This window comes from Falco peregrinus, chromosome 3 (assembly GCF_023634155.1).
Source record: "Falco peregrinus isolate bFalPer1 chromosome 3, bFalPer1.pri, whole genome shotgun sequence".
Taxonomy (NCBI): Eukaryota; Metazoa; Chordata; class Aves; order Falconiformes; family Falconidae; genus Falco; species Falco peregrinus.
This window is the reverse complement of record NC_073723.1, coordinates 108,820,054-108,844,519: the sequence shown is the minus strand read 5'-3', so window position 1 is coordinate 108,844,519 and position 24,466 is coordinate 108,820,054. Positions and strand designations below refer to the sequence as shown.

The 24,466-nt window shown below is 49.9% G+C and overlaps 1 protein-coding gene across 2 annotated transcripts; it reads left to right on the top strand.

Moving 5' to 3' along the window:
- The first annotated feature begins 1,278 nt into the window (after positions 1-1,278).
- Positions 1,279-23,375, top strand: VWA1 (von Willebrand factor A domain containing 1). 2 transcript variants are annotated; one of them, XM_005238013.3, is made up of 7 exons: positions 1,279-1,509; positions 3,044-3,164; positions 11,268-11,831; positions 17,644-17,922; positions 18,989-19,261; positions 20,079-20,348; positions 21,023-23,375. In XM_005238013.3, the coding sequence occupies exons 2-7, from the start codon at positions 3,092-3,094 to the stop codon at positions 21,061-21,063; spliced, it is 1,500 nt and encodes a 499-aa protein (XP_005238070.1). In that variant the 5' UTR covers positions 1,279-1,509; positions 3,044-3,091; the 3' UTR covers positions 21,064-23,375. The 2 variants fall into 2 exon arrangements, with proteins under 2 accessions (XP_005238070.1, XP_055656494.1); XM_055800519.1 differs by lacking the exon at positions 1,279-1,509 and having other exon boundaries at positions 2,541-3,164; positions 21,029-23,375.
- The last annotated feature ends 1,091 nt before the right edge of the window (positions 23,376-24,466 follow it).

The window sequence follows — 24,466 nt, the reverse complement described above, 5'->3', positions numbered from 1 at the left end:
AGAAGGAAATAATCTCCAGGCACCGCTGAGCCCTAGCGAAGGGCTCTCAGCACGCACCTGCGAGCCCTGGGGACCAGACCTGTTGCATTTCTAGCCCGCTGTCTCTGCGGTCATCTTCTCTGAAGGGGTCACTGGGGCAGAAGGAGAACAGGAGCAGGTGGACGTTGAGCTGAGGTGGTCAGAAGCAGATGGCTTGCAATGGGGCAACCCTTGCTGCCTCAGGCTGTGCCTTCTATGTCCCAGACTACAACTGGTAGGATATACTCATAGGATATATGAGAGCAGCCAGTAGGATATAATTACCGGCAGGGAACAAGGATGTGACTGAAAAGCCCTTCACTCAACAGTGGTTTGGAGAGCCTTGGCTGCCGTCATGGTCAATACATCAGCAACTGAACTGAGGGTGAACGTGCACAATGAGAATTGATGAATTTGCTCCGGCTGGGGTGATTGCTCATGGTGTGGTTTGCTTTGCTGTGTAATTTGCCACTGGAAGCTTGCCTGCTGAACGATGCTAAGGACTGACAGCCTCACTGCTGGAGTACCTGGCTGCTAAATAAGTACTAAATGGAGTAATGAGTGCTAAATAAGTACTAAATGGAGTACTGAGTGCTAAATAAGCTCAACTTGGACTGGGGCAGGCCAAACCACGCCGAGGTGGAGGAAAAAGCTTGCTCTGGATTTGGAGGGGCGATGAGCAAGCCCACTGCGCCTCTGGTCAGACCAAATCCAGCAGCTAACACCCTGACTTACTTCAGTGTGTCAGGGAAACCAGCTCGCAACAGTATTTGGTCACCATGGGATCACACCAGGATCCAGATGCCGCCTTCGGGGGGATGTCACAAGTTACATGTTTTTGGTATGAGCAGGGTATCTAACTCCGTCGAGTACCTGGGATAAGGCTTATTCCAGCCTGTGTGAATTGGTGGGTGAGGCTGTGGCTCGTACAGGGCTGTGCTACGTGGGACTGAGGAATGGTCCAACCTGACACTGCAGAGCATCTTCGTGATACGCTGGGTACCACACTGGCAGGAGAAACACCAGTGTCCGGGACAATTAACTAGCGATGGAATTAATGGTGTCTCAACTGGATCTCATTTCTTGGGCCTATTCTGACTTTCCATTGGGTTGATGAGTTTGGATACAACTTTTTTCCGCCCTGCACAGCTCCTTGGCTCTTAATTCCTGCTCATTTTTTTTTTTTTTTCCTCTTACAGTTCCCAGGAGAGAGAAAATCAAATTGGAGGAAATACTGTTCACCAGTTTCAGAAATCCTACAGGCTTCTAAACATTCTTCCTTTGCTACTTACTAGCCTGTCTTGTTGGCCTCTCCCCATGTTAAGGGAGATGAGGGTTGATTGATCTCTTCATAATTGGGTGTAACTCTCCAGCTCTTCCCCACCAGCAACATCTCGGATCCGTCCAGAAGTAGCACACGTTAAAACCTTAAGTGAAAAAAGTGAAAGGGGCTGTTGCCACCTCTACCTGAAGAGCAGGAGCCAAAAGCAGGTACGTGGACGGCAGGACATCCCTGAGGAGGGACACCAGGTCTGGCCCGTTTGTGTCCTGGCAGCAGTCCCTGCGCACGGGGAAGCGGCACAACTGCGTGCCGGTGAGGGCTGGGCTGAGCAAGGGACACAAGGGACATGCTGAGTAGTGCAAGGGACATGCTGGGCAGAGCAAGGGACATGCTGGGTAGCACAAGGGACATGCTGGGCAGAGCAAGGGACACAAGGGACATGCTGGGCAGCACAAGGGACACAAGGGACGCACTGGGTAGCACAAGGGACATGCTGGGCAGCACCAGGGACACAAGGGACATGCTGGGCAGCACCAGGGACATAAGGGACATGCTGGGCAGTGCAAGGGACATGCTGGGCAGCGAAAGGACACGCTGGGCAGCACAGGGGACATGCTGGGCAGAGCAAGGGACACAAGGGACATGCTGGGCAGCACAAGGGACACAAGGGACGCACTGGGTAGCACAAGGGACATGCTGGGCAGCACCAGGGACACAAGGGACATGCTGGGCAGCACCAGGGACATAAGGGACATGCTGGGCAGTGCAAGGGACATGCTGGGCAGCGAAAGGACACGCTGGGCAGCACAGGGGACATGCTAGGCAGAGCAAGGGACACAAGGGACATGCTGGGCAGCGCAAGGAACACAAGAGACATGCTGGGCAGCACAAGGGACATGCTGGGCAGAGCAAGGGACACAAGGGACATGCTGGGCTGAGTAAGGGACATGCTGGGCAGTGCAGGGGACATGCTGGGCAGAGCAAGGGACACAAGGGACATGCTGGGCAGCACAAGGGACATGCTGGGCAGTGCAAGGGACACAAGGGACATGCTGGGCAGCACAAGGGACATGCTGGGCAGAGTAAGGGACATGCTGGGCAGCACAAGGGACACAAGAGACATGCTGGGCAGCACAAGGGACACGCTGGGTAGCGCTAGGACCTGGGGAACGCTCTGCCTGCCTCCTCCCAGCAGATTAGCCAATATTCCCAGGGCAGGGCACTGCTCCCCAGCCTTACTCCGTTCTCTTTCCTCTAGATACTGTTTTTCCTTCTTCTAGTTCATTCCAGAGCGGAGCAGCTTTGGATTTCTCCGCGCTTCCTCCGCCCCCCTCCCCTGGTAGCTGGATAGCTGCCAGTGTCTGGCAGGGCCAAAGTTTTATCTATAGGGATATATTTTTTCAGCCCAGCCCAGCTGCACGCAGGCTGCCTGCAACTGAACCCACGCTCCTGGGGCAAGTTTGACTGGGGAGAGGATCAGCAGCAGGGGTGCTGCTTGTGCCTCTCCTCCAGCTATTGCTGTCAGGATGGATTTATGGCTTTCAAAGGAGTGAGGGGCAGCGGGGGGGGGGGGGGGAAGGAAAATTGCCTACAGGAGCCAGAGTTTACACCACAGCCCAGCAAAACATAGCTAAAGAAGCAGGCGGATCTCAAGGCATGAGCAGCATAGAGGTGGCACCCTGGGATCTGGTGGATCCTTGCACGTAATATGACTGATCTTAAGCCTTTCATCTGCCTTCACAGAGCCAAGCTTTTGGATTTAAGGTAGTTTGCCCGGGACCAGACTTTGCTATGTTGGCCAAGGCAGTGCTTTCCCTTGGTCTGTGGCTGCAGTTCGCTGCGGGACAGAACACACCTGAGAGAGGTGAGTGCCTGCAAAGGTGATGCTTTCCCTTACTATTTCCCCCCATTTAATACCTCCTGGTCCTTCTTGCTTCTCGTAAAACCTTTTCAGAATAAAAGCTGAAGCTGTATTTCTGCGTTAGGTGTAGAGTTATACTTCTACGTTACTTTGCTGGCACAAGGACAAAACAAACAAAAAAACCTTTCTAAAATTACCGTATTAGAAAGAAATTTAACCTTGCTTGCTTCCAGTCGTGGAAAGGAAACTGTTTCAAAAACTTGCAGAGTTTAGTGTAATTATGTGGAAAAAGTCCTGACTGTTACTGACGTACTGAGGCACATGGAAAAAGAGAAGCAAAAAGTCGTTGATCCTATACCTGCCTTGTTCTCTTGCTAATCTCTGTAATTCAATCCTTGCATTTCCTCTTTAAAACGCTTTCTCTTGGATGCTGTTCAGGGAAAATGATTATGGGTCAGTCACGCAGAACTGACAGCGGGGAAAGGGATGTGGAAGAGATGAAGGTCTCATTTCTGGTGCCTGCACCGCAGTGCCGGGCAGGCGGCTTTGCCCGCATCGCATCATGATGGCTAAGCTGATGCAATTGCTTTTGTTCTGCCTTGTGTTCACAAGTGGAAAAAGGTTCTGTTCCATGGCCGCAGGGCTACTGCTGGCTGCATCTAGTTTTTGCTGCACCTGGGAAATGTAATCCAATGCAAAAGGAACCTCTGGACAGGAGGTCCTCAGGCAGTAGCCCAGACTTCTGGGGTCTAATTCTGCTCCTGGTATGCACAGCAGACTGTGTGTATTGCTCGGATCCCCTTACAGGGTGTTGGATTCTATCCCTCAGTGACACAGGGCGGTTCGGGAACGGTACTGCTGCCTCGGGCTTTGTCACTGCGCTCCTGTTCTCACAGACAGGGGTTATTCTTATTGTCATACAGTTCTGCTGCCGTGGGAGTGTATGTGGCAGCTCCCCAGCCCAGGCTCAAAACAACGCTCAAACCTTCAGAGTACATGAAAAAGCAAGCCGTGCCTTCCCAGCAGGGTTGTGCCTTGCTCCAGAGGCAAAATTGTGTGTGTTGTGTTGTGGACACGCCGACTCTGGCTTGCACGCTGCCAAGCACCCTTAGAGGAGATGAACCTGCTGGTGGCAAGGTGCCCGTTCCCCAGCGCCTTTGATGGGGGGGAGGGCTCCAGGTTCCTCCCAGGTGCTCCCTGGAGTGACCTTGAGCAAACAGCCTGTCTGCTAGGGCTCCTGGGCATGGGCTAGCTCCTGCCTGGAGGTGCCGTGGTGGTGTGCCATGATGGCACATGAAAGGAGCTGTCTGAGGGGTAGGGATGCACGCCCACAACTCTGTTTCCTAGGGACATGACTGAACGTGAGTGATTGTGGCTTTATTCTGAGCTGCAGTGGACAATGCAAGGAAGCCACTGGGTGGCCAGTGGTGCTGCTACATGTGCAGGAATGATCAGCTTTTTCAGGGCAATGGCTACTTAGTGCACCAAGGCAGAGCATCATATAACCAGTTCCATCACTTTCCTCTTTGAGTCCAGATTCAGATCTCAACTATTTGATGGTTTGGGCTTTGATAAATGGGACTTAAGTTGTCGTTACCTGGTTACTCTGGACTAGCATCAGCAGAAAATGATGGGGATATCCCTGTGGGTGCAGCAAGTGAAAAATAAAGATGCAGCCCATCTGTACACCCTTTGTAGAGCTCCCTGCACTTGCTGATCTCTGAAGCACAGCTCACTACCTGGCATAATTCCATGATTCCAGGACACTTGATGCTCTAAATAAAACAGCAGAGATACTGAAACTCCTGGAAAGATCGTAAGAGATGGTGATCCAGCTTCCTTCCTGCCAGAGGAATTTGTCTGAAGGGCCGTTTCTCAACCTACAGCCTATAATCTGTGGCGTGGACGAGCTGGAACCTGCAGAGGCAGTTTGGGCTTTCAGTCACACAAGTATATTTTGCTTGGTGCGGCTCAGCTCCTTAAATAGGCAGGGGATCTAGCAGTCTCCCATGGCCCAGGCCATGGTTTTAAGTGCAAAATACCTCCTAGCTGGCTTGGTGGGATACCTCTCTTTTTGGGAGAGGCGGTGCTTTCTCCTCCTGCCTCTCACTGTGATCCCAAGGGGCCACAGGGAAGCGCAGCCTGTGTTCCTCAGCCTCCAGACCTGGCTCCACTCGTAGAACTTTTTTCCTTGTGTGGCCAAACAACGAGAAGGGAAGACAAACGTGGGATTTCAGAGTTAACCAAGACAGGATGTGATCTTTTTTGGCCGTTAGATCCTTTATGCTCTACCAGTTCCAAGTCCCATGTAAATCAGGCGTGTGGCGTGTGTTCAGGTCCCAGCTGAGAGCGCAGGGAACTCGTGAAGCGAGTGTCTCCTGTCAGCATCTCAGTGTAAGACAGGGAAGTCTGACCAGTTTTTGGTTTGTGTTTGTTTGTTTTTTTCCTGGAAAAGCCAGGAGTTTCAATAGGCAGCACTGTGACTCACTCCATGGTGATATTTTCCCCCCATATCGATCCCTGCAAAACACTTCTTTGTGTGATCTGTGTCTGCTGACGACACGTCGGCTGGAGGGTGAGGACAGGATGCTGCCATCGGCTCTCTTGGTCCCTAGGCTTAAGTAGGGCACAGGATCAGCAGTGCTGTGAGCTCTGCAGTTATTCCTCAGCTCTTCAGAAGCAAAGCCCTGGCAGTTCAGGAGGCAGGGAGGTGCTAATGGATGCCCCTTCTTCCCAAATCCCACTGAAAGTGAGAAATCTTCATCTGACATCCTGCCAAATGCTCCATCTTCTTTTGCTGTAAAGCAAGGGAACTGCTTGAAAACAGCAGCTGCTTGCGTAATGCAGGGATTTACTGGTAATAAATCTCCATGGCCCCACCTCTGGCATGGCTGGCATGTTTACGTTGGATGAAGGACAAGGAACAGGAAGAAAGATGAGGGAATTGAAAACCTAAACCTGAAGGGAAGGATGATGGATTGTCCAGTCACTTCCTAAGCGTTGCCATGCTCCTGATGCAGTGAGAGCCTTTGTCTAGATTTTTTTCTTTTTTTTTTTTTTTATGGATCCTTTCTGCTGATGGAATCTAGGTGGGAGGAATTCGTTCATATGCAGGGCTGAGTAGAGGTAGAGGTAACTGTGATGGTATTTGCCTGCATGAAGGATTAGGCTTCTGTTCCACCCACAAGACAATCCCTTTAGCTCCAAAATATATACCTGCCCATCAGTGTAACTGTTGCTGTTGTTAACTGGTTGTTAACCAGTTGTTATCAACCTATGCTTTCTACCTTCCAGGCAGAACACTGTGGTGTCCAGCTGTAGCTTCTCCTGCAGAGCCTCTTAATTAACACAGCTATTTCCAGTAATGGGTGATGAGTCAAACCAGTGTTTAAAGGACTTTAACGTTACACCCAGCCCTCTCGGTGCCCCAGAGCTGCAGGGCACAGCCAAGAGGTGTGATTTGCCAGGGGCATGGCTCTTGACTCTCCTTTGTTCTTCTCTTCTGCGCAGATGTTCAATGCTGGTTTTCCAGGTAGTTCTGGCAGTGGTGGGATTTTGCTTGCATCAGCTCCCTCGTGGTGGATTCCCAGTTCCCCTCCCAGAGCACCAGTGCGTATGACCTTGTTTAGCACTTGTGAGCAACATCCTTTGGCCATTGATCCCGGCCCTGCCAGGATCGGAAGCTTTCACAGCTGTTTGTTGCAACATTTGGGAAACGAGTTGACATTCCTCAAACAAACTGGTGAGGAGCAGAGGGGAGAAACGGCGATTTCCTCCTGGGAGGCAGCAACCACATTGCCAAGGTCTCTCACTGTGGCTTGCACTTTTTCCAGGGGAGAGGAAAGCACAGAGCTGTGGCTACGTGTGTTTTGCTTCATGCAGCCCTCACAGCTCTCCCTCTGGAATGCCGTTGGGGGTAGGGAGCCGTAGGAAGCAGTGGCAGGTCACGGGTGCAGCTCCGCTGTGCGATGCGGTGATGAAGTTACATGTTGCTACGGGCAAGCAGGCCAGTTTACTGGACTTCGCTTTTATTTTCTGCTCAGCTCTAAGGCCAAGTTGCTGGGGGCGGGGGTGTCTGCCACACCAGGCTGAGTCGTGCTGGGTCATGCAGAACTGGCTGTGATCCACATAGGCTGCAGGTCCCACTCCTGCCTCCTCCAAGCATCTCTTGCTTAGTCACCTCCAAGTAACTCTAATGTTCTCTTTTCGAAGGCTCCATCTGATTTCTCTTGTTGTTTGGATATCTGGTGCGCCTTTGCCATCTCAGCCAGCACCTACTATAGGAGAGTGGCTCCTGTGCTGACCTGGTCTCTTTAACAGCACAGTGGCTTTAGGCAACGTGTTTATTTGCATGTTTATAGACCATGTGTGCAAGCACTCTGGCTTTCTCCCAATGCACATCTATTGTATGTATAGATATATATGCACATATATATGTAGCACATGGTTCTGACTCACGCATGTCACTTCTGTCTTCCGTTCTGCGGGATTCCCAGCACACCTGGCCCTTTCTCCAGTATACCTCCCAGTATACCGTGGCTATAATTCCCAAGCGCACAGACGTGAACGCTCCCCCAGGCACTCATGCTCGAGCTGCACAGGCAAGCATCCGAAGGGAAATAAGCAGCTGGGTCAAAACTGGCCAAGTGAAGACTGAGCGAAGAGGATCAAGTCCTCTGCAGCTCAAGCCTGAACCACTAGCCTTGCCTTCTGTTTTTCACCTTGACCCCTAGTGTTGTGCCCCAAATGGCTTGTTGGTTAATGATCTTTTCTATGCTCAGGTCATTAGGTTTCACTGTCAGGACGTGTGACATGGCCCTTGTACCCACTCACTGTTCCCCTGTCTGGGTCCTTTCCCTCCTCTTGATTTTGCTGTCTTATACCTGCCTCTTGGAGCAGTGCCCCAGTGGGGGCTTAGCACCCCCCTGCTCATCTCTGCCAGGCTCGTTGCTCTCTCCGGGCCTGCCTTGACACGGCTTTCTGCAGGGGGAGACCTGTTTGCATGAGCTGTCTCCTTGGAGCAATTAATTTTACAGGAGCTTTTCCATTCAGCTGTCTGCTGCCTTGTGGTTTTGGCTCCCACGCATGGCTCCAGCACTCAACCGCTGTGTGCTGCACCATCTCCATCTGCTCCAGAGCCCATGTTGCTTGGCCACCCCACACTCCTGATCCCTTCACTGATAGGGGAGCCCTAGTGGGCAGGCAGGAATCTCTGGTCCAAGGCTTTTTATCCTTTCTTGCACCTCAAAAGCTGTCAGGAAGCAGGGTGGTGGTTAAAAGAATTCCAGATTCATTATTGGTATTCCAGCTATTGTATGTCTCCCAAGCTCTAAAAGCAGTAGGAGGTGTCCCCTATGTGTTTGCGCTTCCCACACAGCGGTTTAATTAAAAAAATGAAAAAATGAGTCAAATGGAGTGGGACTCCAGGGCACACCCTCAGAAGCATGTTCTTCCTGACATATCACATTCTTCTGCACAAATGGTCTGTGCAGCCCTTCCCCAGACATCTTGTCCCACAACCCCTTTGACGTGCTGCTCCTAAGACTATCTGGGAAAGGAGGTCGACATGTATTCAGAAGAGCAAGAAAACATCAAATCAGCCTAGCTTTTTAAAAGTTGTCTAGGGAGGAATCCCTCCGCTCCAGACTTGCCCGCCAGCAGCGGTATAAATCACAGATTTGAAGAATTCAGGGAGCTTTCTGCCAGTCTTGCATGGACCGTAGCCTTTGAACCGAGAGGCAGCCAGTTCTGAGAATCAGCCGCCTCTCCTGGGAGAGCAGAGCCAGCAGTTTTTCTCATCAAGTTCCTTTATCATTTCATTCTTTTCCAAACACAGCTTATTTTAATTCCAGGCACTGCCATTGTCGTAAGATGGGATAAACTTCTAAGTTGTTTTAGACCCTGGAGTTGCTCCTGACCTTGGCAGTTGCTCTTGCTCTTGCCATCAGCAGTTTGCTTTTCTCTGGAACTGCTGTGCGTTATCCCAGAGCAGCAGCTCTGGGTGGCAGAGGCTACTCCCTGGCACCGGGCATGATTGACCTGCTGGCTTAGGCTGGTGAGGAATGTTCCCAGCTCCTGGACCGTGTCCACCACCAGCCTGGAGCAAAAAGTACTCGGGATCAGCCTGGTGTTGTGTAACAAGAGGTGTCAGTGCAAGCTGATGTAACTCGGAGGCATTTTATTTTTTTTTTGTAGCAGCAAGAGCAGGATCCAGGAGGTGCAGGCTGTACCTTCAGCTCTACCCTGGTTCCTGCCTCTTTCTGCTGCACTGGCCTTTTGGTTGATCTGCAAGGGGTTAATAACATGTGCCTGGAAAGACTGTCATGAGGTTTTGCACATCTGTGCAGTGCTTGCAGATCCTGCAGGAGCGTAGTGTGGAAGTGTTGGGTGTGCTCAGGAGCCAGAGCTCCTGTTGCTCCTGCAGTGTCAGGTCCAGGGAATCTCTTTTCCCCTGCCGGCGTTGGCTCCCTGCTCCATTCCAGCCCCCTGTCCTTGCGCAGCATCTAAGATGAGGAGGTGAGATTAGTGTCCTGGGACATTACTTCCCCTCACTGCTGCGATGGCATTTTCTGCTTCTGCCTGTTATGCATCTTTACTGAATTTGGACCAGAGGAACATCAGGCTTTCATCTTGTCCTTATTCCATGAGGAGCTGTATTTTCTCAGGAGTCAGTCACCAGGCTGAATTCAGGCATATTTCATCCCAATTTTCCAGTCTTTTGGCTTGCCCCACCTCTCCCATGACTGGTCTTTTCCCTCTGAGACACGGGGTTTGTGCTGGCCATCCATGTAGCTCCTTGAACAGCAGGGATCATGCGTGTGAAGGGAAAGGGAGGACAAAAAGTAACTATTGCTCCTCTTTGCGGTCTTCAGCTTTGCAAATGTAAAACATGCCTTTAAAACAAACTTGGCAACAAAGCTCAGAGAGCAGGAAGCCAACGCAGGCAGCAGGAGCTCCTCTCCCTGCTTCTGGGAAGTCACCACAGCAGCTGGGTGCGATGCATCGTCAGCCTGACCTCTGTTGAATGGTGGTTGACCTAGGTGAGGTGCAGAACACGTGAAAGAGTGAGCTCCAAAAAGCCAAACTGGTCTGCAGCGCTGCCCTTTGCCAAGAGCCAGGGGGCAAGCTGAGCGCAGCAGGGCTGGGATGTGCTGCTCCTGTTTGCTGGGAGTCTCTGTTGTCCATCTTGGCCGACCGAAGTACGTGGAATAATATGGCAGCTGCAACGCTTGTGTGCTTGGATGTTGTGCCATTGTTCACAGTGGTGGAGCACACCACCAGGGCGGCTGCTGCTGTCTTGCTGAGATGCTCCAACTGTTCCTTTGCATGTCCCTTACCCTCCTGGCCAACGTGAAACCCTGGGGGGTAGGTGGTGAGAGGGTCCCGTGGCCGGGCGGATCAGCGCGACAGCCTCCAAGAGCTCCTTCCAGCTCCACTGCAGAGCTGTGGCTTCTCCCCTTGCCGTGTCCCCCTCGGGCAGGGCTGAGATGAGGCTACATGTCCCAAAGCAAGACTGAACCCAAAAGAAGCGGTGGGAGACAAATATAGGTCTCAATCCTGCTAGTCACTGGGCGGGTGGTGGGGTCTCATGAACTTTCTTGCTCTTGCTTTTTGTGATTCTGTAACCAGTTCAGGTTCTTGGAGCTCAGAGGACTTAGGAACCGGTTTTCTGTTCGTAAGAGAAACAGCTTTTTTGGCAGAGTACTTGAAAATAAAAGGTGCTGAGAGAACTTTGTGAACAATTACAGGCAGATCTCTGGCTGGTGCTTCAGTCTTGGCATCTCAAAGTGTTCGCCAACAATGGTTGTGATCAAACAGATGAGTCTGAGCAAAGCTGTTCGATGAGGGAAGACGGGGTGCTATGATGATGGGGTGAGAACTTCCCAGACAGCTGACAGCAGGACTGAGAATAAAGCCCAGGAGCCCTCGCACTAGGTGCAATTAATGATCAGAATAAAAAGGCAAATCCTGAGGTTTCTACCCAGCAAAATTCTCACTGGATTCTGAGATTTGGCACTGGATAATCAAGCCTTCCTAGCAGATGCCTGTGCAGGTATGTGTTCACATCATTCCACTAACATGCCTCCCTCTCTCTTCCCCTGCTAGGTCCCCAGCCGTCTATTTCCAATTCAGAGGGGGACCTCCTCTTCTTGCTGGACAGCTCTGGCAGCGTCTCCTACTATGAGTTTTCCAGGGTCAAGGAATTCATGTGGGACCTTGTGCAACCTTTCACCTTTGGCCCCAAAGATGTCCAGACCAGCATCATCCACATCAGCACGACACCCACCATGGAGTTCCCTTTTGACCGGTACCTGTCTAGCAAGACTCTGCAACAAGCCATCCGGGACACTCGGCAGCTCATGGGTGACACTAACACAGGCAAAGCACTCTCCTTTGCCAAGGAGAAATTATTCAGTGATGAAGCTGGTGCCCGCCCAGATGTGCCCAAGGTACTGGTTTGGGTGACAGATGGTTTCTCCACCGATGACATCTCCGAACCCATGCAGCTCCTGAAGGACATGGGAGTGACAGTCTTCATTGTCAGCACTGGACGGGGGAACTACCTGGAACTCTCTGCTGCTGCCAGCCAGCCACCTGAGAAGCACCTGCACTTTGTGGATGTCGATGACCTACCCATCATCACCAAGGAGCTTAGAGATGCTATCCTAGGTACGGTGGGCTTGGGTTGTGGGCACTGGGAGCTTGCAACAGGGCTGAGCGTGAGTTAATCTCTGGCTTTGCAAGGCAGGCAGTGTGAGAACCCCCTAAAACCAATGGTCCTGCTGGCCCACAGCTGCTGCCCTTGCAAACGGAGGTGCTTTGTCCATAATGCTATAAGTCCAAGTACAAACCAAGGCTTTAAGTCTGGCACAAATATCTCTATTTCCCCTGGAAAGTCCCTCGACTGATTGGAACAAACTCCCTTCTGCAGACCTGTAAGTGAGGTGAACTTGCTTGTAACTTGTGCAGTTGTTAATTAAGGAAGAAGGCTCAGGAAGCATATTATCTGGATTTCTTGAAAACTCGCAAGACTTTGAAATTAATCATGCAGGTCACAGATATCCATCCAATTCAAGTGTATCATGAAAATTCCCCCACCTGCACAGGTTAATTGTTAACCAAAGCCTTCCCAAACAGGCAATGATTAAACAACAGTAAAAGACTTCTGACTGTGGGAACAAGGTGCCTGAGCCCCTTGAACTTGATTTTTATATTCAGGGTGAATAGTTTCCTCTAAAACGTTGTCTGGCTATGTTCCACCTGATGGAGGTGGAGGGCACACGTTGAACACATTGCTTACACAAAACGGGATGTGTGTGTAATCTGGGAAGGATTTGGTCCTGTCAGCTCCCTCAAAATCTTGTCTAGGGTAGATCTGACTTTCTATAAATACCATTACATGCAGGCAGAGTGCCTGGCACACCCCGAGACATCAAACTCCTGCCTACAAGTGGCCGGCAGTTGTTGCTGTCTTACAAAGAACAATTAAGGATGGTGCTTGCTATCAGCATTAAGACTGTAAGGAGAGGAATGTTTTTGTTCCATACATCCCCTGTTGTAACGTGTTCCACATCCGTCAGATCTACAGCCTGACTTGGCCAGCACAACCCTTGGAAGAAAATCCCAGCCCTGACTTGTCAGGCTTAGCCAGCCAGCTGCCACCTCTTTGTTGCTGGTGTGGTTGTGGCGGTTGCTGTGCAGAGAGCAGGAATAAGTTTGATTTTTCACTGGTCCTGTCTTCTAAAGCATCCAGGAAAGGGTCTGAGGAGACCCAAAGGCATCATCTGGGCCAGAAGGCAGGTGTTTGGGAGCCAAGAGGAATATGTCACGCGAATCTGCATGCTGCGCTGCACAATGCACGTTCTTTTTGCAGCTCTTGGATGCTGTCGTGCTGGGAGTGCCTGGTATTGCGGAGCAGGGGTTTTGCCTCAGCCTCCCAGATGCCTCTGGATTTGTTTGGGAAGCTGAGTGAGTTACTATGACTTTGCAGACTTTCCATGGATTTTTCTGGAGGTTCTCTCTCCATTGGAAATCCTGTTTTAATTCCTCATTTGGCTTCTGCTATGTGAGCTGGTTAAAGCTGGCTTTGGAGTGTCCAAGTAACCCTTTCCACAGAATCCTCTGTACGCAGCAATTTCTTTCTATTTCTAACCATGATCATTTAACAAATGACATGAAGGGACTATGTTCTCCTCCAGTCATTCCCACCACATCTCTCCTGTATGAGTATGGGGCAGTACCAGCCATCCTTCTACTGTACCAGACCCCAGATGTTTTGTTTCAAGTGGCTGTTTCAGCAACTAGTGCATCCTGAATCCCGATGCTATAAAATAGCATCCCAGCGAGAAATCACCTGCATATCCTTGCAGCGCAAGACTCTTGAAGATGGTAAGACCTGCAAAGGTAATAAATACTCTGCTGTGCCCGAGGGCAGTGTTCTGTGCATCCACCAAGTCTAAAAATCACTAGTCCATGATTTTAATGGAAGGTGAGATTCCCACATGAACTCAGGGGCTGGTGTTTTAAGCAAAATACCAGACACTGGTAAATTCACCTGAGTTAGCCTTAATAAAGCCACATCTGTCAACTCTTCCCTGCCTGGAGGAGGCAGCCGTCATCACCACCCTTCCTGCTTCTGGCCCCTGCCCCTGGAGTAGCAGGGACAGACAGGATCCTTGGCAGGCAGAAATTAAGTTTTTCCAACTCTGAAACAGCTCAGACTAGTTTTATTATCACTGCTATCTTATCTTCAACTCTTGCTACTGTTTCTTAAAAGCTTTTTGTAGATGCACAAAGAAGCTTTGTCAGGAATTGCTCTCCTCCCTCCACCACCTATCCAGGAGTGGGTGTTTCACGCCTGCTCCGTAGATATTCCAACACAGTGGTCCCTGGCTGCCCGGTTGCTGTTGTCTCAGGCAGGCTGGGAATGCTCCATGGGACAGTCCAGTCTCCGCAGCTGTACCTCGCTATACAAAGGTAGACGCTTTTATGTAGGAGTTGCTTAGATGCACTTTCTTTGCCTTCAGAAATGTGATCAGAGATCTGAGCAGGCAAATAAGGAGCTGTCGGGCTGAGTCTGGCATTCACAGCAGTGGGTCTCAGTCCTAGACAGCGAGACGGCCACTACTTGGACAGGGAGATGAAAGGAAGATGCCTTACTCTTCTGAACTGCATTTCTGTCCCGCCACAGGCTCTGCTGAGGCCCAGAGATGTGATATTTCTACCTCAGTTCCCTTTTTGAAAAACCTGGCTATGTCAGAGAGCGGAGAAGATGGGCTGCTGCTCAGACATGGTGGGCCTGAAATAGTTCTAGTAATGCTGCTATGCAGAGGGGTGTAAGGCAGGGACCATGGATGGATGTGTGCCTGCTCCCCCTCTTTTTCCTTGGCATGTGTTCCTGACACGAGTCTGCAGGACGCAGCAGGTCCCAGCCAGCCTGGTTATGGCCACAGCCACAGCTCGGTCCTGGCAAATACCTCTGCCTTTCCTAGTGTGAAGGAAAGGGGACTCTAGCTCAGTCTTCTTCCTTTGAATCTTATATATTCTGTACCCAACATATGGCATTTGGTGCTTTCCTTCTGGGGAAGGACCTTCAAATATCACAAAGCCAAGGCATTCCTTTGAGTTGACATCAGGTTCTGTGCTAGCATGCACTTGCTCTCCACTCAGGCAGTTGAACTGACAACTGGTGACTTGTTTCATCCTTAGGCACCATCTCCTGAGCCAAGCGCTGCAGGAGCCTACCTGTCCATCGCAAAACACCAGCCGCTTCCCTTGCATGTTCAGGGTGGCACATTTCTGATCTGAAACAAGGTCCTGGATAACTTCTGCTGCAGTGAAGGCTTTGAGCCTAGAGTCCTCTGACGTTCCTGCTTAGCACTGGATATAAGTAGGTGACCAGAGGGAGTGATCTCAGATCCTGAGTGTCCACCATGGTAATGGAGAATTGTTCCTCCCTCCCAGCATCGGAACCGTCTCCCTATCCATATCAAAGTAGGGAAACAGAGCCACAAAGCAAAAGTGATTTGCCCCGAGTCCAAGCTGAAGCATCTGCAGAGAGGGGACCATGTACCCAGGGCTAGAACAGGTTCACCTGCTGCCTGGCTGCATTTCTTACACACATCATGAAAGCAGCAGCGTTCCTGCGAGTCTAATCTTGACCCCAGCAGAATTCCCAGGATACCAGCAAATTCCTGGCTGCAAAATGGTGTTTCGAGTCACTAAGAGGCAGGAGGTGGAAGGCAAATTGTCTTTTGGGTGTTGCTAGGCAGGCACTGCCTGTGTCTAATACGAGAGATTTGCTGTTTTCCTTTGGGAACAAGGAGGTTCTGTGAAGCATACCAGGGGTATCTATTTTCTGGGGCTTGTTGCCCGCTTTATTCGCTCAAGGCATCTGTAACCTGGCAGCAAGGGGCAGAGCTATTTGCTGTGGGCCTCCCGCAGCGTGCCCCCCGGGTGTTGCACCCCGTCACTTCAACCTGCCCAATTTACTCAGGGTCTCCAAGCTCACCCATTTCCATTCCCTGAGCTTTGGGCAGAGGACTTGTAGCACTGAGGCCTCTCCGTTCCCTGTGCCTTGGTGGCTTGGCCGCTGGCGGTTGCAGGGCTGGCAGAAGGGTGCAGTGCCCCCCGTTCCGTGGTGCTGCCTCCCACCCTCTGCCCCCTCCGGGCTCGGAGTGGGTGCAATGCTGCTGGCTGGCAGCGCGCGTGGACGGTGGCGGGCAGAACACGGGGAAGGGAGGTGGTCCTGCCTGCCTGGGAGAGCCAAAGAACAGCTCAGAGGAAAAACTGAGGCTGCTTTATTTGGTATGGGGAAGTTGGCAGGGACCCGGGGCAGCTTGGAGGAGAAGAGTTGATCTTCTCCCAGTTAAACGGCAGGTCTGGGAGCACAAAGCCACCTCCTAATCTCCTGCAGGGCTGGGAAGACCTTTGTGCCTTCCCTTACCTCTGTGTACTGGGCAGCCAGTGAGAGCTACTCAGTACCCTCCAGCTCATAAATACTTCAGAGTAGTCTATCATAAGGTTTCAGGAGGGATGCTGTGCAGAGCAAGTGCATCTTTAAGGCTCAGAGTGCTTTTAGAAGTCTTTTTTTTTTTTTTAAAAAAATAATCCTTATGTCTTTGTATGCCACTTCCCCGGAGCTAGAAACAAAGTCCTGTGTGTTTCTGCTCTTCTGGAAGGCCAAACAGTGGAATTCTGCCCAGGGTGGGCTCAGGAGGCCACGCGTGTCGGAAGGGTCAAGTAGTGGAGGAAGCTGGGGGAACTGCTGAGCGTCAGAAGAGGTATCAGTGTCTGGCATTTGGGGTCTAGAACTCAAAAGGTAGCACAAGCCGTGAAGAGAAGCCTCTGTGCAGGGGGAGAGGGGCAAGATAGCACAAGCGTGGCTCTGAACGTTGAATGTCACAGAACAATGGAGCTCTGTGAAAGGCTGCAGGGAGTGATTTCAGCTGGGATGAATGCAGCTGGCTTAGCAAATGCTGGGCACTCCCCGGTTGCTGCCCCTTCTTGGCCACTGGGTACAAGCAGAGAGCAAAGAGAAATGTATTTTTTCATATTCTGGGCTGCTTCACCTAAGTGACACAATTTAGTTGTTTGGTTTCACAAAGAGGTGATTTCTGCTGGGAGCTCGGGGTGAACTGACCGCAGGAGTTTCGGAACCTGGATGCCTCATTTCTGTCTCCAGCCTTCTCGCAGGCAGTGCCAGCGCTGCTTGCTGTGTTGGGTAGGTGGTAACGTCTTGCCAAGTGTGGGAAGCTGCCTGTTTGGCCAGGCACAGTAACTCCCACACATCTGTCGGGTAGTAGCAGCTGCCCGGAATTTGCTGGACCACTCCAGATTCGTTCTCAGTGGTGCAAGACAGGCTTGGATGCTCAGGGGCATGGGTCCTGCTGTGCCAGGCCTCTGTGTCACAGCAGATCACCAGCACCATTCGCCCTTAGCACAGAGGACAAGGCAGAGAGAACAGAGAGGGGTAGCTGGGGCTTTAAAGAGCAGCTTGGAGGCTTGTGGCAAATCGCTTTGAGACTGGAGATGCCCATGAGGCAAGGCGCAGTAGTATTCCTGAGCTGAAGCCTGTTGTGCAGGCACACTTGAGCAATTGCTTTAGCCAAAATGCCACCTGGTGATGGCTGGGACATATGCATTTCCCCTGCAAGCTCTGTTCAGTGAAAGGCTCTTGTCTGAGAGGTAGAAGTGGTGTGAAAACCCAAAGATTTCTGCCTAAGTTGATGTGTTTGATTATTTTTTTTTTTTTTAGCTTTATCTTTGGTTTCAAGGATTTTGTTTTATAGTCCTGAACCTTTCAAAGAGGGTCTAGTTCACTGAATTCCTATGAAGGGGCTTGGCTACACCTCGATGACTTCAGTTGTGACCCAGTGTTTCTGTAGCCTACAGCTCCCGTCCAGAAGGGCCTGTATTTTAGATATGCCATGTTCTGTATATTGACATCAGCAGTAATTTCTTGCTACTGTTTCTCTTCCAGATGTTATCCAAGCAAATCGGCTCCATGCAGTAGATATCACCTCAAGCAGCTTCCGTCTGATGTGGCCCAAACTCCTCTCCGAAGAAACCGGCTACTACACCCTACAGTATGCCCCGATAGATGATCTCGCAAGGAAGAGGACAAAGCAAATGTCTGGGGCTCACACTAGCCTCGTGCTAAGCAACCTTGGATCAGAAACTACTTACGAGGTGGCACTCATTCCTGAATCCAACATCCACTACTTCCCTCCCCAGACAACAAGGGTTACTACACTGGCAGGTAAATGTGCACAATCCTGACCAAGGGGGAAGTCTCCACTGTGCTGAGCCTCCTGTATGTATCAAGCAAATGGGACAGCCCTTGGTCTGCATCCCACCGTCTCGTGGTCTGGCTGGAGGAGGCAGATGATTGTGATCAGGACAGAACATAATGAGCTGCTTTATGCTGGCACTCAGCTGCCAGCTGTTTGCTTAGAGAGGTGTTCTGGACTGTTCGGAACAGGGGATCAGGTCTGATGGTCATAGCCCTTCCAACCTTAAAAGTCTGTGAATCTGGAGGAAAGCAGAGCCCACTGCCCTGGGAGAAGGTGGCAGGAGCTGCAGCTTGCGGGGCTTATGTATTATAACTTATATTATACCTTAACAGGGCTGAGGTATAGAGCCCACTGGGGATAAAGCACAGGCTGCTGCATGTACTTACTCACTCTCCCAGTAGGATGGTCAGGGAGAAGCAGTGCTGTCTTGTGTGGGTTACTGCCAAAGGGGAATCTTGACCTTCATCGCTTGAGCAGCTGCTATGGAACAAGGAGATTCCTGTCTCCTACCTGAGGCTGCAGGTATAGCCTGGGGAGAGTAATGCTTCTGAAGTGGGTGCATGCTGCTTCTCCAGGCAGTGTATCCACTGATGGGGAATCCCTGTGTGAGAGGGAAAGAGAGAGGGGGAGCACTCGGGGCAGAAGCCAACCCCTCTGTGCAGATTAGTCATTTGGCCAGAAGACTAACTCAGATTTATGCTGGGTAGCAACATGCAAAAAAAGTGGCACGCTGAAAAGCTGAGCAGGGGTAATAAAATCAAGATGAACTTGCATCCAATATTAATGTTCTTCATGCAAAACCAGTTTTGGCTGTGTAGTTTTACCCACTCTCTGCTGCACAGGTGAAGAAAATATTTTCTTAGGGCTGAGCTGGGTTGTGCTGACTTGGTGACTATCCACCTCCACTTGCTGGATGGATTTTCTTCCACCTCCTGGAAGCCAAATATGGTTCAGGTCAATTATGCTTCCCTGACAGCATTCTTATGCCTTGAATGATATACTCATTCACATCTTTTTTTACATTTCTTTCAGAGGAAGTAAGTCCAGCTCAGGTTCTCATCTCAGAGTCTGGGCCACGCAGCTTCCATGTTAGTTGGGGTCCTACCCTGGACAGCGTGATGGGCTATCAGATCCTGTACGGACCCCTTCCTGGGAACTCGGTGAAGCTGCTGGAAGTGGACGGCAAGCAAAACAGCACTGTGGTGGAGAACCTGGCACCCAATACAACCTATCTAGTGACAGTGACTGCAATCTACAAATCGGGAAAGGAGAAATCCCTGTCCGCTAAAGCATGCACTCAGGAAGGTGAGCAGCACCCTGCTGATAGGAAATCCCACGGCCACACAGAGTATCTGAAGCGTGTCCGGTTTTTTGCACAAAGCATCTGCCTCTAGGTGAAGCCAGGGAACTGGGTTAGCCCAGTTACTGAGCCGGGGGTGAGAGAAGGGGAAAGTTGCAGCTTCTGATGAACAGCACACGATATATGCCATTAGGGTGTAGTAGATGTATAAGGTATGGGACTGGAAGAGAATCAGACGCACGCCACACACCTGCTATTACAGGGTGCGTATGGCCAAGCTGCTGGTGTAGGCACAAGCAGAACAGACTTGGAGATCCCTGAATCTCCCTGAAGCAGAAAGAAAAGCACCTTTCCCTCCTACCTCCTCAGTGTCTGTTCTTTGTGATTTAGCACCAGAGGGGTGGAAACCTCATCAGCAGAACCTTCAGCTCTGAAGAGGTACCTGTGAAGATATTGCAGGAGGCAAAATGTAGCTTTTGAGGTACCTGTGAAGACACTGCAGGAGGCAAAATGTAGCTTTTGTCAGGACTCGGGAATGAGGAACTCAGAATGACAGCAGCTGAGGGTGCGGGAGGCAGCCAGCCAGTGCCTAACAGTGCCAACACAAGTATTACGTGCTGGTACCAGGACAAAGTTAAGGACTAAGGAGGCTGTGCTCCTCCAGTGTGGAGATGCAGAGGGATGGGCTATTGCATCTCTACAACAAAGAGCAGGCTGGCTGGCCACCCCTTCTCACCAGTCCCCTCGGGAGGAGCAAGGAGATAGGCAGTAAGGACGGCTCCATACAAACGGCCTGAAGTAACATGAATCTTCTTTCTCCAGAGGGCTCCAAAGTGAGGCACCTCCGCTTTGAAGACATGGGCCCCAACACTCTGAAAGCCTCCTGGGACTCTGCCGATGGGAAAGTCCTTGGTTACAGGGTCCGATGCCGGCGGCAGAGTGGCCCTTCATCCGTCATCAGCGTTTCGCCGCAGATTCACAGCGTGCTCCTCACGGACCTGGCTGCAGGCACCACCAACAAAGTCTGCGTGAAGCCCGTGTACAAGAACCAGCCAGGCAAAGGGCTGTGCCGCATGGCACACGTGCAGCCGGGTAAGCTGGGGTGCAAGGCACAATCCTGGGGCACTTGAGCCAAGGGGAAATGTTCTGAAGGGCATTGAGGGGGTGGAGATCCAAGGCAGGGGAGCCCTCATGGCTGAAATGCTCTGTGCTCCTCAGCTAGCTTGCCAGTAGGGCTTCATCACAGCTATCAGCCCAAGAGGTACTGCCCTCTTGGGTTCTTTCCCTCTTTTTTAAGAGCAGTCCTCCTCCTAGTGGCATTATGTTTGCAGGCAGGAGCAAAAAGCGTACAGTGGAGGCAGTCCTGCAACTGCTTTGGGATAAGAAGGGCGGGAGGACTGCTAAAAGCTGGCATGGGCATTGGAAGCACTGTTTAAAAGTCATTTGAACTCTTGGCTACCCTTCACTTTTCAACGTGGCAGGGACGAGCTAACTATGAAACACAGCTACTAAGGCACAACACATCTGCTTTCCTTCTTCCACTACTCAGAAGCCACTTACTGTCGTGAAACACAAAGGGATTCTTGATAGGCTGAAGTGAAGTAAGAGCTAAAAAGAAGCTGTGCAACAGTGCAGAAGCACAGCCGTTTTCCCAGCAAGAGGCCAGAGGGATAGGGAAGATGACCACAGGGATAAGATCTCTGACTCAGTCAAATTTGGAGAACGGGTGGATAAAGCTGATATTATAATTCTTGTGTTCTTCCCAGCTACAGAAGCCCAAGGATATAAGCACAGACAGACAGCATGACAGACTCTGGAGTGAACTGATTCCCGGCAGAGCAAGGAATCTTGCTTGGACAAAGACTTGGACAAAAAGGAGTCGTCAGGGGAGGAAGCCGGAAAGCTCACAGATCATCTCCCAGCCTGCACTGTCCGTTAAGGTGTCCTGGTTGTCAAGCCTAAAGGCTGTCCTCAGCCCAGTTCTGCTAAAGCTTAAAGGTTTGGCTTCGCTGAGTGGAACAATCAATCTGACTAATAGATCCCAAATCTGTACCCTCTTTTCATATAAATACGCCTGACAAATAACAAACAAAAGGCAAAGGGATGAATCCTCACTATTGCTTGCTTACTTACTGCCTGTCCTCTATTTATTAAATGTTGATACAGTTCTGGTTTTGCAGCTTATGAGCATGTTCAAGGCTTGGCTGTTTACTCCCCTGGCCTTTCACTGTGGGCATCTGCCCTCAGAGAAAGATTACACGTGACACACCTGAGAAAGAGCAGCTTTCTCCCAGTTCACCCAGTGTACTCAACAGATAGCTCAAATTAGGCAACCCAAAAGTATAGCATCTCAGGAATGGAAGGGAAAAGCATTAGGAGAGAAAAGAACAACAGAATGCAAAAATGTACAGTATGCAGAGATCAGGTCAAAGCCAACAGGACTTCTGAGAAGAGGAAGAAAAGAGGTGGTTGTCCTCGTCAAAGGTCAGGTGGGTTATGAAGACGCTATAGAAAACATCCCGCCTTTTATAAAGCACAAGGACAGTTTAGTGTTTCCAGATGGTCTTTGGTTGATGGCAGAGCTTGGTGGATGAACTCTGAGAAACAGAACGACAGGGCTGTGCCAGGCCAGGGCTGACGAGCGCTGTCAAGAGTGCTCCAGCAGAAGTCTGCTCACTGTCTGCCTGCTGAATTCTTGAGTCTCATTAACACTGTTCCACTCTCCCTATGGCACTGGTATTAAATTAATCTGCTGCAATGACATACAGATCCCAGATGGAATCTGAAGGGCTCAGTTCCCCCAAGTAATTTGCCTTGGGATTTGATATCAATCTGAGAGAGCAGAAAACTCAAAAACCTGGGAATTTGCTTCTCCAGCAGGTTACTCCAGAGCTCTCAACCCTCAGCTGAGCTCAAGGAGCAGCAGTGAGTCAAGAAAAGCCAGACAGCAAGACCACCTAACCCAGTTATTTTTGTTTCTTATTCAAATACATGCCTCCAAACAACAGTGCAATGCTGCCCAGATCATGACCACTGATTTACTTTGGCATACCTGCAGTCAGTTTCACCAAATTGGATGCGAGTCCTGCTATTGGAGCAGCCATATAGAGATTAATTAGCCAGTTCTGTGGCTAATTAGGGACAGTAAGTCTCCAGCACTATCATTCCAGGCTTTATCCTCTGCACTCTGAAAACACCTAGCACATCTTTAGTGTCTTGTCCTGGGCTTCCACCCAGCCCTAAGCTTGAGGTACACTTAAAAATCAGGTTTCTAGGGGAGGAGAGTAGAACTGATTCTTTCCCTTTGGCCCCAGGCTTGAATTTGCTGTCACTAATTTTAATACCTAGTGACAAAGCCATTGGAGCAGCATCGTTCCAAAATTCAGGCTTAGGGCTGTGAAGAAATGTATACACTTTTCTAGTAACAAAACCCAGCACCAGTGGGAACACCTTCCCTCAGTAATGCCTGCTCTATTTTAAATGTATTGCTTATTTGTCCTATGGGTGGAACTGTTTTTAAAGCTGTACTGTATTTTGGAGAGTCCTCATTAGTGTCGCTCTATTCTGCAAACCCTCTGTTAGCTCTGCTTATGGACTTCTTAAAAAGAGTTCCTTTCAGAGCTGAGATGAACTTTGTCACTGACCTCGTGTCCTGAGTGCTGAATTCATCATACCTGGGTTTATGGAGCGTTTGCTTTGGGCTGTCATCTTGTACAGGAGGAAGGGACAGGAGAGGGCTGAGTCACTCATGAACCTGATAAGATTTCATACACTTTGTGTTCTCCTTTGGAATGTGCTCTTGTGACTGATTAATCTTCATGGAGACTGTGCTGAAGGGAAGAAAAAGTCTCTGGAATCATAGCATCGTAAAATATCTCAAGTTGGAAGGGACCCATAAGGATCGTAAGAGTCCAGCTCCCAGCCCAGGCAACATCTGGTCAATCCAAGATAAAGATACCATGAGTGATCTCTCATGCAATAAGATAATCTTTTTCATTCTTGCTGTAGGACAGAAATTAATTTTGCACAACTCCTTGCATAGTTTACTAATACATTAACATGTCATCCCCCCCAATTGTAATGCATCCTTTTGAAGACAATTAAAAATACAGTACAAGAGCTATTGAATGATTACTTTGTTCTTGATGGCACTAAGGCCAAATCTATTAAGTGTAGCTTTTGTTCTAATGAAAAGCTAGTATTCATCTCAATTTTAAATGACTGAAAAGTAACATTTCCATTCATGACTTCATGGTCTGGTTTACATAGAACTTTATCTCCATACACACACACCCCAAAAGAAAAAGAAAAAAGTAGAAATACATCAGTCTCAGTAATGTCTCAGCTTCAGTAAGAATCATTTTACAAGGAGCCAAGAAGTGAATGTCCCTTAAATCCTGGCAGAACTGGTAGTACTCATGAACACGAAAATTCCAATCGGACAGGTAAGTTAAACTAATTTTTTTTTAATTTATTTAGAAAAATGTAAGCCTAATGATTTCCAGGCTATTTAAGCATCTCATCTGTACTGATATAATGGGTATAACACCCAAACACCTATGTAGGATGAGAGCATAAACCATCAGGGCTACCAGTAGGAGCTAAGTTCTGTGTGTGGGGACTACAAACAGCTTCATTTGTAGGTAAGTTGTTCCCAGGTTTTCTTTAGGGTCCTTGCACCATCTGATGCATGTGGTGTTGGCTATTATTAAAGATTTAATGTGGAGTTGCTAGTGTGATCTGCTGAGAGAGTTCCCATGTTCCTCAGGAATACGAAGACTATCCTGTATCAAGACACCACGGGTTTTCCGAACACAACCTCCCAGGAAGGTGCTGATCTGTCAGTAAGCAGAGCGGTTATCCCACTTAGCTGATCTGTTATCTTGACACTCAATGGTTTTGTGATCGAAACCAGCATACTTGCCCAATTCCAGAATTTTGGTGGGGTGTTTGTGTTCAGTTGGAGGAAACTTGCTCTTAAGTGCATACTACTTGCAGCCTTCCCCTGTATAATCCCAGGCTCAACGAGATGTCAGAGTACAACTATAATTAGGATGAGGTAGCTAATTTCTCAGAGTGATGTGGAGGTTATATGAGCACTTGGCTACTGTCAGCCAGAAGGGGCACTGAATTTACTGTAGTGGATGAGTACCTGGTACCAACAGGCTTACCTTTGCCAACTTCACCAAGAAGCATAAGCCAGCACATAC